The sequence below is a fragment of the Amblyomma mixtum genome, chromosome 2, assembly GCF_055824585.1.
Source record: "Amblyomma mixtum isolate Tamu chromosome 2, ASM5582458v1, whole genome shotgun sequence".
Lineage (NCBI taxonomy): Eukaryota > Metazoa > Arthropoda > Arachnida > Ixodida > Ixodidae > Amblyomma > Amblyomma mixtum.
Genome location: NC_143013.1, coordinates 69240126 through 69255335, shown reverse-complemented (window position 1 = coordinate 69255335; position 15210 = coordinate 69240126). Strand labels below are relative to the sequence as shown.

General features: G+C 43.3%; 1 protein-coding gene across 2 annotated transcripts in view; it reads left to right on the top strand.

Moving 5' to 3' along the window:
* The first annotated feature begins 7129 nt into the window (after positions 1-7129).
* LOC149359663 (sodium-coupled monocarboxylate transporter 1-like) overlaps positions 7130-15210 on the top strand; it is a 38390-nt gene continuing 30309 nt past the window's right edge. For both annotated transcript variants that reach the window (XR_016288291.1, XM_089569096.1), the window contains exons 1-3: positions 7130-7319; positions 9339-9407; positions 13407-14470. Coding sequence is in view for 1 of the 2 variants with exons in the window: in XM_089569096.1 (XP_089425222.1) it covers positions 14132-14470 (339 nt within the window). In the remaining variant the exon portion in view is untranslated. The remainder of the gene's footprint in view (positions 7320-9338; positions 9408-13406; positions 14471-15210) is intronic.

Genomic DNA, 15210 nt, shown 5'->3' with positions numbered 1-15210 from the left:
CATAGCAGGGAGGTGTCTTGTCAACTTATATTACTCAACCTGCCTGTATTTTAGCGCTCCTATCTTTAACAAAACATCACTCATGTACTGCTCATGACCAACGGAATGATAGGAAGGGGCCCTGAAGTTCCTATTTTCATACATTTTCTGCTGTGCTTACATGTGATTCGTGTTGTGTAACCGAATACACCGCGGTAATTTTGCAAAGCACGCACGGATGTTTATACTGTGCTCGTTTCTAACCCACAGTGTGCGAAGATAAAGCATGTGCGGATTCTTGCCGGAAGCGCTATGGCAACGAAAGCAACCTCCAAACGAAATGTGTGAACGACATCTGCAACTGTGGCTGGGACAAGCGTACGTTGTGGTTTTAATTTTTTTTTTGCAAAGAAATTGAATCCATTGCTGTGTCCTTGCATGACATTTCTCATCATCACGTAGAAAACATGATAAACAGATAGAATTTTCAGAGGTAAACATTCCACTGAACATTTAGTCTTTATAATACTTCGTCTTCAACGGCACTCCAATATGCTTAGCATTCTGAGAATGGCTGATGGTGAAAATTTACTTGCGGTGACTTCTTGCTTTCTTCAATGGCACCAAGAATTTTCACTGTACATTAATTTGCATGGTCCCCGTTTCTTGCAAAAACCAGAGGGGACAATGAAGCAGCTTGGCAAAACCGCACTTTCTGCGAAAAGACGTTTACAAAGTGAGCAGCAACTCTCACTGCTTAGAAAGTTACCCTCCATGAAGCAATTGTTAGTAATTTTAAAAAACAAAGGGATGCCTTCGATGAAATGGTTCGCGTCATTTTTATACTTGCTGTGACCGCCGCCTAGGTGGCTCATGGCGCTTGGCTCCCGACCCGAAAAGCGCGAGTTCGATCCCGGCGGCGGCGGTCGAATTTCGTTTGGTTTGGTTTATTTGTGCTTCACGTCCCAAAGCAACTCAGGTCGAATTTCGTTTGGTTTGGTTTATTTGGGCTTCACGTCCCAAAGCAACTGAGGTCGAATTTCGTTTGTTTTGGTTTATTTGGGCTTCGCGTACCAAAGCAACTCAGGTAGAATTCCGATGGAGGCGAAATTCTAGACGCCCGTGTACTGTGGGATGTCAGTGCACGTTAAATAACCCCAGGTGGTCGAAATTTCCGGAGCCCTTCACTACGGTGTCCCTCATAGCCTGAGTCGCCTTGGGGCGTTAAACCCACATAGACCCTATCATTGTTGTGATGCATTTTACTGTCCAACTACTGGTTTTTTTAAAAAAATGCCCCTATTCAAACCGAGTTGACGGCAGTCACTCCAGTTTTTCTGCTTGGCTTGCCAACCATCGACAACAGCAGAAGTAGAAACGTCGGTGAATTTTCAGCTCGCACATTATCCCCTTAGGCAGCATGACTCTCCACAGTGCCTATATTAGGCTACTCTCATTCGTTCTACACACTGTGTTTCACAGTTCGCGTCTGAATTTCGATGAAGGCGAAATTCTAGAGGCCCGTGTGCTGTGCGATGTCAGTGCACGTCAAAGAACCCCAGGTGGTCGAAATTTCCGGAGCCCTTCACTACGGCGTCCCTCCTTAGCCTCAGTCGCTTTGGAACGTTAAACCCCAATAAACCAAACCAAACCTTCACTAGCATCACATGAGGCGTATGTTCAAGCACTTCTGCGAGACTTTGTTTCCTGCTTGTATAGAAATAAAACTCAAGAACGAACCAGCAGGTGCCGCTCATAGGAGGCCCTATCTCCAATGAAGTCGACCGATTTTCATGACTCCGCCCTAAATCTGATTGAGCCGTGGTTCATCTCCTTTGCTCTGCCACCCCCTGCGGTCTCACGCCAGCAGATCCAAAGGGATCGATCATCGGGGAGAGGCGGAGAATCGATCGACGCCATTGACTGGAGGGGCTCCTTTGATGGGCATCTATCCTTTCGTACTTGAGTTGTATCCGACTATAACTAGCCCCCCCCCCCCCCCCCAATGTACGGCTTGAGTAAATATATGGTTCTTTCTGCACTACACGTGCACATCACGTGCGCCTAAGATGTCGTGTGCTTTTCCAACTTAATTTCACCGAACCAACCTTTACAAATTTCTGAACGTTGGAGATACTCGATTTACCGATAATTCCGCGTAATGTGCATGTCGGTGGATCATACAGCTTAGCGAAATAAACTAGCCAAAGAATTTCATTTTAATTTAAGGCAGGAGAATAAACAGAAAGTCGTCCTCCTGTCTTATGTGGCTTAATGAGCTGCAGCTTTTGCCCACAAAAAGGCGCTAGAACCGCGTCTGGCAGCAGCGCGCCTGAGAGAAGTTTGCCATGCCTAGAAGTGCACACGTATTGTTGCTACTACATGGACTCGCCTTAGACTGGCCACCACGCTTGCAAAGCCCTCTTGAAGAATAGCCTTCGAGCTATTCACCAGCGCCTAGAGCATACCTTTTCTAGCTTCAGTCACAGCGTAGAAAAGATACGAAGGCTTTTGTGCAGATACACAGTTCTATTCTTTTTTCATTTTAGGATGCGTGCAGTCCGAGTGCGAATCTGAATGCGCCCAGATCGACCCTGGAAAGCCCAATTTGCAAGCGCAGTGCAAGGACAACAACTGCGTGTGCAAATGGGAAGAAGGTAACACTTAACAGTTCGTTTTATGCACAGCAACGGATAAGCCATGTTATCCAATGCAACATCGGCATCGCGTACTCCCAAAAGTAGTTGTCTCAGAGAAATACGAAGAACTACAAAATATTCTCGGAATGGTAAGAACCTAAGTATGATGCGTGCCGTGAAATCCTACTTCCCTTTCTTGCAGGTGGAATTTAAGTGGACATTAAAGGCACGGTGTAAAGCAATTAGTGGACTTTTTATGTTTCGCAATGTTTCTGTTTCAATTTAATGCGTGTTAAGTTTGAGCACAGGGAATTACAGACTTAATGGCGCTTGGCACCCCTGTCTCCTCCGCCCCCTCTTCTTACGTTACGTCCGTGATGCAGCCTTTAAGAGAATAATAAATGGTGATGACGATGAAATTAATTTTTAATAGAAGGCGCTAAATTTTTTTTTGTGCATTTGGGCACGAAAAAAAAAAGAAACTTCGAGCTTCACTTTTGAAATTTTCCTAGGCGCCAGAAATAGCGATATCTAATGCCCAATAATATACTTGTCCTCTGACTCATACTCTGTCTAAAGTGCTCCCATACTACCACGAATTTGCGCCGTAAGACCACAAGCGGCCAATTCCCGGCGGTCGCCACGGCCCTGCTTGCATATCTTTTATAGCTAAGGCGTTCATGAAACAGATTTTTGGTCATAGCATTTTTCAAAATCTGCTTCCGACCCGCACATTCATCGTGCCCCCTGCGCAGGGATTAACGAACGCTGGCGCCGCCTATGAACTGGGCAGTCACCTATTCTTGACGGTTTTCAACTTTTGTTCAGCCACTGCATTCATCTATGGAGTAGCAAGAGGAAAGGTTTGAAGTTTAATATGATCCCCATCACTGAGTAAGCCTTAAGGACCCTGCCGACGTATTACGTAAAGAAATGGCAAATAAAGAATGCATGCAAAGCAAAGGTGGGCATAATTCAACACGAACCAGTTCAGAAACATGGATACTTAGCCCGCTTTTACAAAGTGTAAATAAATGCACAAAGAACAAATTCGCATGTACTGACAAGAGGAAGAGAATGTCAGTCGACAAGATAACACATAATCAGCGCCTTATACCTCAGTGGGTCATGCTCAACAGAGAAAGCTGTTTAGGCAGCAGGTCATATTATTCATTTGCTGCCGTGGTGAATGTCTTATTAAAAGCGTTTATGTAACCATAAAAATCATTGAACACTCATAGAATTAAGCAGATGGCGTGATGTACAAATGATAGGAGTTATAACGGAGTTGTGCAGACTTCGAAAATTGAAATATAACTTTAGAGTACAGGGTATAATGAAATAGTTCTACAAACTGCAGTCCGTGGATGGTGAGTGGAAGTTTCTGGTTTAGAGCTATGAGGCCAACGCCGTTTAGACCGGCGTAAAGCAAAAATATCAGGCTGAAGTCGAAGAATGGTGAATGAAAAAGGGGTTTGCTTATGATAATTTTAAAATAGTAATCCAAGCCCTAACCGCGTTAGAAGGGAGCTGAAAACTGTTCTGCACAACTGCTACTGTTTGTACCTTGATCATAGTAAAACAGCACGCCTCTTCTAAACGAACATTCTTGTTACAGCGGCAGCAATAATCTTTAAATAACAAGCGAAAATATTGGCAATGTATGAGCAGTATTGTATATGTTTCTAGTTTAATGAACTCCGCGAATCGCAATGAACAAAACAAACTGTGGCGGGTGCGTCGAAGAAGGGGAAAAAAAGAGGGATCAGGAAGGCTGTTCACGTCATTGAGAATCGCGAAAAAAGAGTGCGCAAGAAAATCGGAGCAAGAGCCAGAAACCTAATGTAGTGCTTGTTATAGAGATCGCTGGTGAATCTGCCCAATCCTTTTTTCTGCCCCGTTTGGTTTGGCGCCAATTATTCGTATCGATTACCCAGGTTGTGCCACAGATCGCATTATAAAAAAATTGCGCATAATCTGGCGGCTTAATTGCACGTCAACGTAGTGACCACTATACTCTTTTTCATTCAGCACATGCTTACGGCTTCACTTGTACCGTCAATTTTATATTGAGAAACAGCAAATTTCAGAAACGCCTCAGCACTTCTCAAAGACTAATCTCAGTGAGCAGTTCAACAATGTGCCTTGTCTTTCCTCCTGCACCGTATATGTTCCATGTACGAACACAGAACAAATTATTGTGCCAACAAGCAAAGTAATGCAGGCGATGTGCCTGACGTCACACCCCAAGCCCAATTTGTACATGTTTCAGCACAGTCTTCCTTATCATACTGGTCTCAGTAACTAGAACTGCCTCGTTAAAGTTAGCGATTTTGTTCACTCATGCGCTTTCGATAAAATGTTTCAGTGTATTTAGGAAAATTTTATATTCGTCTGCTACTATAAATAAGCTGTGATGCTCTGTACCAAACGAATATATCTCGCCACAGTTAAACAGGTACAGTTCTAGGGTAGCAAGAAAACAACGCTGCGTGGTTGCGTTCAGTTTCGATGCCAGATTTGCCGGTCACCCAACGATTCGGGTTGATGTGCTGGCGGCCTTGAGCCATACTCTGAGGTTAGTTAATACAAGATTTGAGGTGCTCTTATGTCGTCTATGAAAACTAGCGGCAGCAAATAGGGCGTATGCTTCAATTAAATTGATGATTGGAAACATAAAACAGGCTTTATCATAAACGCATAAGGTCATAACTCGAGGCGGAGATTCGAAGGCGGAATAGGAGGTCGAGGCTGAGCATGATTGCATATATTCTTGTAGTTGAACCAAAAGCATGAGCCTCGATTTATGGCTGCGCGTGGCGTTCGAAATTTAGAAAGCTTTGATCTTGCCTGTTCAATTTCAGGCACACTAGTGCGCAAAGCCGCAAAAAAGTGTATGCTTCTTTCGTAATTTTTAGTTTTCAGTAGAAAAAGGCCCAGTCTATGACTTGCATTTTTCTGCTTCTCTGCTTCAGTCATAACCGGACCCGCGTCGACGCCAGACCTACCTTATGTGGACGTTGGGAGCCGAGACAAAAAGCAGGTTCTACGAGGGCACCACGCGTTCCCTTTGGAGACAGAGATACGCTCTCCAGATGCGAAGAACATCTCACCCTGATTGACACGCTGCTTGGCTACACTTTTCTAGAGTGATGTGAATGAAATGAGTGCTTTATTCAGATTGTACGAGAATCTCTCTTATTTGCTTCATTATGTGGTGAGCATCAGAGAGACTGTTCGAATACTGAAGTAAAATATGGCTGACCAAAGAACGGCAGTACTGAGGAAGTTTTCGGGCTCGTCATGAAGTCAGTGACCGAATTCGTGAAACCGTTCACAACCTATAAACTTTTCAAAACCTTCTTAGCACTGTAATGATCAGGTATTGAAAACTTCGGATAGAAGAAACAAACCCGAAAGAAATTTTCGATACGTAACGTAATGTGCACGACCCATAAATATGTAAAATATTCTTTCGTTTTGTCAATCAGACCGGGAGCTATTGATGTTCTATTTATTTATTTATTTATTTATTTATTTATTTATTTATTTATTTATTTATTTATTTATTTATTTATTTATTTATTTATTTATTTATTTATTTATTTATTTATTTTCGAGATTGTGCATTTACAACTTCGTTTGGCAGCCCATTCCATTCGGACGCTGTTACAGGAAAAAAGGAATATTTTAAACAGTCCTTGTAAAATTGCGTCATTTTGCCGTTCATTGGTTTTGTTTAGAGCGCCAATTCTTCACAAATATCTTCTGCAGCCAAAAAATGTTTTCCAAACTTGTTTTCTAAAAAAATGCTTAACAAGCTGCTAAAGCAGGCCCTTTTTTGATACCCTAATTTCTCCAGAAAACTACGCGAAGGCAGGCGAGTCAAACAAAATATTTTACGCGCTTCGCTTTTACTCACTCCACTCGTGCCCAGAACTGCTATTAACAACCCTACGTTTGAAATGTAAATAGAATTATCTTTCTCAACAACTAAAAATTGTTTTTCTATCATAAGCGGAAAGACCACAGCATTCGCGCAAACGTTCTGAAAAAGGCCAATGGCCGCCCAAGGGTCCTAAGAGACTGGGAGCGACGCAGGGAACATCTTACGGTCAGGACTTAGCCTGAAACACGACCTCTCTTCGACCTCCCATCCTATAAACGTAACCATTGAAGCTAACCATGTCTTCTTTTATCTGAAACTGCGAACTTCTCCGCCGTCTGTAAAACATTCCACCTATTCAGCTCTTGTCAGACCTAAACTAGAATATGCACGCTCTATCTGAAACTCTGAACAGCTAATTTTACCAAGGCCACTGAGTCCATCCAAAGCCGCGCGGTAAGATATGCGAGGTACAGGCGTGCCCTATTTCCTCTACCAGCCAGCGGCACGCGCGCGAACGTCACGAGTCGACGCGCGCGAGCCTCCAGAGAGCAGGAGAGGGCACACTCTCTCCCGTTTCTGGATGCCACCGAGACGCCGCTGTGGCGCGCTGGCCGCTCGCATAAGAGGAAGGTGGGAGAATACAGCCTGAGGGCAGAGCACACCATTGCAATCCTGAACAATTACCGGCGAGGTATGAAATACAGCGATCGCGCGGGAAAACGTCTCTCTCGCCACGGACCGCCGAGAAGTCCGCTTCGCCTGCTCCGGGTCACCACCCTTACCCATGAGTCGTGGAACGACCGACGACTAAGGTGAACCTCTTGCCTGCTTTTCTGAAAACTGAGCGTTCATCAGCGTAGTGCTTTTTCTTTTAAGCGTGAGACTGACAAATAAATGGCATCTAACGAGCTCTGCATCTGCCTATTTCGCCCGAACCTTCCGTGGCTGCACCTTGTTGTTCGGTGAGTTGGGGGACACGGGTTGCGCACAAGTGACGGCTCTGTGTGGCCTTCTGGAGAAGAACCAGGCATTGCCTTTTTCGCAAGTTCTATTCTTCAGTTCTGCACAATTCCGTTATCGCCCTTGCATATCCCCTTTCATTTTGACGTGAAATTTACGAAAGCCGTCCCTCCTACTCCAGCTTCGACGTCTGCCATCTCTGCTTGTTCTTCGCCCAGACATCATTGGGTCAGAGCAGCCTGCCGGAGCCATGATCTATCCTGCCTCTGAAGGCTTCAACTCATTCATAGAAGAGCTAATTAAATTGCATTTAAGCCTACCCCTAATTCAATTCTCCTGCAGGGCATTTGAGGTGCTAATTAATTATAAAATCAAATAGAGATAAACAAATTACCGCATTTACCCTCACAGTGAACGCACTTTTTTTCCCGCAAATATCTGAATATTTTGGGGGTGCAGTATTCTGAAAAAAAAATTGAAGCTGCAAAAAAAGAGGGCAAATCCTTTGCTGGTGGCATAAATATTCATTTCGGTACGACTCGACTTTTAATTAAAACGAAAAGTGTTCTCTCTAAAGCGGTTGCTGAGCTCCCAACGGTGTATAATGCATTCTGACGAAAGCGCAGCTAGAGTTCACTCATGCGCTATTCACACCATTCATCGCCACAGCTAACCGCAACAAGCTGCGACATTCATTGTTGGGGCAAACTAATCACAGAAATCTTTTGTGACCAGCCGTGGTTTAGACTTGTTCTCAGATTCCGCGCGAAACATTCCTTTCGGCTGTCCTTGCTTTAATGTGAGGTTTAGCAGTCTAGACAGTCGACAGACAGCGCTTTCGAGTATTGCGTAGTTTTGTCGGCTTTCAAAACAGACACCTGATAGCATTACGTGAGGGAAAACTAAATTGTACTTTTTCACACCCTAACTGCAGGTTGAATACCTTATGCGAGCGCGCTCATTACGCAAGCAATGACTTTAAATGCATAAAACATGAGCAAAAAAGAAATAGTACGTTCAGTATTCATTCCTGCTATTATTCGGTGATCATTATATTTAACTATGCTGCAGTCTCAATAAGGAATTTTATTAGCGCAGATATTGCAATCCGCAGAAAAGCGAAACCCCTGCTATTTTCGACGACACAAATTCCGGAGAATAAAATACGGCAAACACAAAAGGCAGCGCAAAATGAAACAAACATAAAGAGATAACTTAAAGCGAGAACATGTAAAAAATTATTCACCAGATCTTCTACAGAGAAAAGGCAAAGCCATGAAAATTTCTCTCGTGCAGCACTAAAAAAGTAAGGCAAGCCTCTATAAAATGACTGTGGCGCCTCATGACTAGTTGCATTTGATATACGTTTAATGTTAATTGTCCATTACTAATAATATTGGCATTAATAGTCTAAGAAGCGTTTTCAGCATTCTCGTCTGCTGAGATAACCTCTTTGGATTGCTTTAGAGGTGCTGGTTCTAATGTGAGCTATTACCGAGGCAATGCCGTCATGAGTCAATCGGTGCATTTATTCTCTCGCGTGAGGATATATCTTTTTCATTTATAACATTTCGTCAAAACTCTTCTCTCAAAACAATTTTAATACTCTCATTCTTTATTGCGGTTGGAGCAGTGTTATTTTTAACCGTATTTGAATAACCTTTCTTTAGTTCTTAATACATATGGCCGATTCGCAATGACTAGTTCATGCACCTGAGAGGCTATTCCATACGCTATGTGGAGTGCTAGAGTACGACTTATATGGCCGAGTCGGGACATTCAGAGATGTTACCTTCAGATAACCAATCTCTCTACTTGTCTCGTTCGACTTGCCCTGCGGTGTCCAATTTGGTTTTTGCGCTTGTTTTCAGCTCGTTGCGTATTAATGCTCCTTTCCTCGTTTCGGTGAGGTATACCTTCGGTCAAGGCCGCCGAGACCGGTAAGTTGGAACGTCTCCAGCGGGCGCTTTTCCTTTTCTTTTTTCTTTAATATCCACAGCTACAATCCATTCAGCGCTGTGTAGAAGATCTCCATGCTCACATAAAACACGGTTACTTAGGCAATCATTGAAATATAAACAGTTTAGAAAGAAATAAAATCATATTCGTAGCATCGTTTATAGTGTAAGCAGGTTGCCGTTTCTCCTTTTTGCGCTGCCCGTTGTTTACGGCTTCATCAACTCATCTCTTTATTGTTTGAAGCCATTTGAATGCGACATTATCACACAACTCATTATGACTGATCTTAGGCGCTGTCAACGTGCACAACATGCTTCAAGGACTACTTGTCATTTATAGCTGAAATCGTGTGAAGCTCATTTAGCAATCTTCTGCCAAATCCATCAGTTTAGGCACGGGCAGTGTCAGCGCAATAATTGCTGGTACAATTTATTATTGTTCGTGTTCTTAGTAAAACATTAAAGAAAACTAGTCGCCATACGTTGTACATGTACCAATTTTTCCATGCTGTGGCCGTTGCAGTATGTCGCAAATTGAGTTTGGCTCTCACTCACATCACTCGTTCTCCAGAAATCTATAATGTTCCTCTTTATCGAACTAACTATGGACATCACATGCTGTGTAATACACTTCCGAGGCTACTGAATTCATACCTCGCACAAGATATAAACATCTGTAATCTCTCACTAACCGACTTTAAGAAACTTATAAACTCTTGCGCTCAACATACACAATTTCATTTAATTATTTTTTCCCCTCTTGAGTAATTTCGGCAAAAGGTTTCTGTATGTATGCGTTGTTTGTTATACATGTTTGTGGAACACCCACAAAATCCTATACCAATATCTTCCAATGTGTGTGATCAATAGTTGTTTAATTTATCAAGTTTTTGTTAAATTTATCGGGTTGTTTAACTTATTAAGCTGACTCATTTTATCCGTTAACAGCGTTATAAGAAACTGTGCATGCGTTTCCTCTGCTGCTGCCATTGTACTGGGACTGGGGGGCCTTCCAAGCTGCTTTATGCAGCTTTTGCCTCAGTTTCCACCGTTTTCTTTAAATAGAAAAATAAAATCAATCAATAAAATTAATCAGTAATCAATAAAATGAGGATCCATTCGGGAGATATTCGTACAATCGCCAAGAGTAAGACGTAAGTAAGGCTACATAGCGTCAGTATGCGTTCTCCATACATGAAGTTTAGGTACCTCCAGCTTTTATTGCCACGAAAGCTCTTCATGTTAACCTAAATCTAGGCACCCTTTGTATCATAGGTGCACTGCGCGATGGGAGTGAACTGGTGCAGCAGGTGTGTATGATGTGGTGATAAGGCGAGCACGGGAAATTTGTTCTTTAGTGCAAAACGCAACTGCCTACGAGTGGAATGGTTTCCTGAGCAAGAGGTGTTCTTTTCGAGTGCAAGATCGGAACGACATAACTCTAAACATTTGTTCTAACAACGAATACTTCGGAAAATGTTCATGATTAGGAACAAATAAGACCCACAAGTCTAGCGCTTCATAAATGCCTGCAAGAATTTTATGGACGCAGCAGAATGGCTCCTTGAAGCTTTGGTCATTTCAGATATTTTGTGAGGTTATATCCTAGATGTTATGCCAAATGGCGTCTGAAGTATTTCAACCGAGCGATATAGCTGCGGATTTGGCTGTCTTCAGTGTAGATGTCTTAGTGACAAGCACAAAAGATCTGACACCCGTAAATGACGTGACGTTCAAGAAAAAAGGCAGTGCTTTAACACTAGCCGTTCCGTATTTTTAAGAATAATGTGTATTTCTTTATTAACTTTCAACGAACCCGTGCATCATAGGTTAGTATGGTTTGGTATAGTTTATGGGGGTTTAACGTCCCAAAGCGACTCATGCTATAAGGGACTCCGTAGTAAAGGGCTCCGAAAATTTCGACCACTTGGGGTTCTTTAACGTTCACTGACATCGCCCAGTACACAAATTTCTAGAATTTCGCCTCCGTCAAAATTAGACCACCCCGGCAGGGATAGAATTCGCGTCTTTCGGGTCAGCAGCCGAGCGCCATAATCCCTGAGCCACCGCGGCGGCCTCCGGGCAACAAAGGTTAAAGAAGCTCTTTATACGAGGCCTGTAGCTGCTACAGTGAATGGTGAAGAAAAAAGACCCTTAACACTTTACAGACTGCTGTCGCGTAATCACAGCATACAAAATATACCTCTTGAACGCGTTTTCGCATGGAGTTTCAATGTAGAGCTTAATGCAGATATGTTCTCAATAACCAGCGCATTCTAGTAAAAGTGTACGGGAGTACTGCAAGAAAACTGTCAGAACAGAAAGCGGATGCAAATGTATTACTCCTTCTGTCTCATTTTGTGAGAACTGTTTCAGGAAAATGAGAAGAAAACTGTTACAAGAGCATTGTCTCACTCCTTACCAGAAGTTTTAAATGCTTGTTCTTGGTTAATCTGTGTCTTGTTCTTGGGGATCTGTGTCTTGTCGCGAATTTGCGACTGCAGGCAGTAGGCATCTGCGGTACTTTGTTGAAGAGGAAACATTAAAACCCATGCTATGCATATGTTTCGCGTTAAACTCTGAGAGATTATTAGTACACAAACAATTGCTAGACCATTCCGGTAAAGTAAACTTACTTAGTCTAAAACGCCACTGTTGCCCGAAAAAAAAACACCTGTAAAGGGGAGGGAAGAGGGAAGCCTGATTGTTGTACCCATTGGCCACCTTGTGGAAAAAAAGGTACAAAACATCGGACACTACAATAACATCTTATTCTTTCAACCAATCCTTCCCTTTTCCCCGTCACACACTTGCGTTCTTTGACAGGAAAGGCCTTTAAAAGTCATACCACCCCGCCGTGGTAGCTCAGTGGTTACGGTGCTCGGCTGCTGACCCGAAAGACACCGGTTCGATCCCGGCCGCGGCAACCGAATTTCGATGAAGGTGAAATTCTAGAGGCCCGTGGGCTGTGCAATGTTTATATGTGCATGTGTCTCGGAATAAATCTTCAGTTGTGAGTTAGCGCTCGTCCTCGTCTTGTCTTTGCTTCGTCCTCGTTTTTTCTGCGCAATTTTTTCAGTATGTGCAATGTCAGTTGACGCTAAAGAACCCCAGGTGGTCGAAATTTCCGAAGCCCTTCACTACGGCGTCCCTCATTGCCTGCGTTGCTTCGGGACGTTAAACCCCAATAAACCAATAAACCTAAAAGTCGCACAAAGTGATGGCACAACGGTCCAAAATATTCCCGTTCTTGTTTCCAAACCTCGGTCAGCTGACTGTGTTTTCCTCTCTCCTTCCCGTTCTTCAAGTTCATGCTTGGAAGGCTATCTTTTATGCCATCTTTTCCGTGTGAGTTACTGCATGAGTGACCACAATTTTACTTAAGGAAAGATTTAGTCGTTAAATGTGGCTACCAACAGCAACGACGAGAAAGAGAGCGGCAAAACGCAACCGAAGGCTTAATTTCTGCACAGTAAGCAAAACGAATGTGTGAAGTGGATCAGAAGAAGAAGTCATATAAAATGCCCCATTTCAAAGCAACAGAAAAAAAAAACACTGCCGTACAGTCTGCAAAATACTTCTCTTTGCTAGAAATGAAAAATACACGCCTGTCTGCAATCAAAACGACTATTTGTACGATTCAATCGCAAATCATCTTTAGTCTTCAACACAACTCGGAGAAGTTGCGTAAACTGAAGCAAATATTTCGCGCCGCGAATTCGTGACATATCAAACCCTGAAGATTCCAAGGCGCTGACGAAGTTTTGAATAAATTTTTCAAATGAAGTGAGTAGGCATTATCGCAGCATTGATGAATTTCTTGCTTCATAGTTTTTGAAAGCCTATAAAGTCTGCTCTGACAGTGACAGGTGTGTCGCGGCAATCATAAAGACGCACTTCTGCTCGACGATTTCCAGGCGTTTCGTATCATGGTGTTGTCTTGCGGAAATCGCTTTTCTTATTCGATGCTTTTTTTTTCAGGGGGTCTGCAATGATTTACTGAAAGTGAGAGGCCTACGTCAGCCGGAAAATCCAGGCACTCAGAAAAAGGAACTGGCAGAATGAAACCCACGGATAACTGTGTATGCAAATGAAGAAAGGAAAAACCTGTACGTTGCGCCCGGGAGAGAGTGCTAGACAAACCGGATTACGACAACCTGGAGTTGTTCGCGCACTGTGAAAGCTGCAGATAGCGATAAGAGCGCACAAAGACGTCAAGGTTGTCTGCAGTAATTCGCTGAGCAGTTGTGAACACAGAACAGCTGACTCGACAAGGCAGAGCAGAAAGTGAGAGATGTGCAACGATTGTGCTTCGAAGACGAAAATAGCAACGGTTGGCCGATATATCAATGGGTGTAGATACGTTTCGTCGTAGCCGGGCAAGAGGGCGCTTGGAGATTGCTTCACACCAGAGCAATGGTAAGCTAAGGAAGGCAACCAACTGTAGATAGGAAAGGACGAAGCAGCATAGCACACCTGTTTTATGAAGAACGGCGTCACATGGTCGTTCAGCATTTTAGGATATCAAGCGATTTGCTGCTAATGCTACTCACCAGCGTCACGGGCTCTTATGCCAGAGAAAAACTGACTGTTGAAAGTGGAGCGGACGTCAACAAGACCAGAACACCTCGTTCGTAACGAACACGACCTAGTAGATAGAAGAAAGCAGGAGCTACCTACGGATAAGCATTGCCGAGTGAAAGACAATGGCGGCGCCCACCTTCACGGTAGTGGACTACGTGGTGCTGACCGGGTTTCTTGTTTTGTCGGCTGGCATCGGTATGTTCATCGCTTGGCGCGATCGCCTAAGGCAATCAAACAAGCAGTTCCTGACAGCAAATAAGGAACTCGGCTGGCTCCCAGTTGCAATGTCTATGATGGCCAGTTTTCTGTCCACCGCTGCCGTCCTCGGACTGCCCTCGGAAGTGTTCGTTCGTGGTTCTACGTTGTGGTCCGGTGCCATATCTACCACTCTGGCGATTCTCATGGCTGCTTTTATTTTTATGCCCATGTACTACAAGATGGAAATTACGAGCATCAACGAGGTATTTATGTCTTTTTCCTTCTCTTATTCAGTAGTGCCATAGTCCTTTACAGTTGACTGCTAACTCGTGAACAGCATACCCCTACTTCCTTAAAGGACATTATTGAAAGCATGTTATTTTTATTTTTTCCTCTGAAAACGTACCAAGAGGACACTGAACAGCTAGCTCCAATATGGAAGGAAACCCAGTATGACTACTGAAGAAATGATTACTCCATACATAAGAGAAAAAACCCTACTTGGTCTTGTTTAATAAGTAATTATCATCTGGGCCCATAAGAATCGAGAAAGAATTTCACCCCTATTTCAAAAACAAGAGAATTTGTTCTTTTGTGTAAACTGACTTTTCTGTTTTTCATGGAAATGACCTATACATCCAGCCTACGTGAGACGGAAGCTACAATATACATGTCAGCACTGTTCGCGATTTCTGTTCAGCATCTTAACAAACAAAATTTGGAAGGTATGTGCACTGCGGCTATAATGGTTGTCTGCATTATTATGCGTACCTAATATAAATGACTTTCACGTACGCCAGTTGTGGTGCCCAAAATTTTAGAACGGAAAGGTACGAAACGTGTCCGCATTTCTGAAATGCAAATGTATATCCCAAATTAGTTCATGCTAGAGGCCTCCCATCCGTTCAACGTTTGTTGGCCACATCTTCTATTTGATCTTCAACCTTGGTGACTGGGTCAAGGGTGGGTGACTGCACGCACTAGCTGGAATGAAAAACTACGC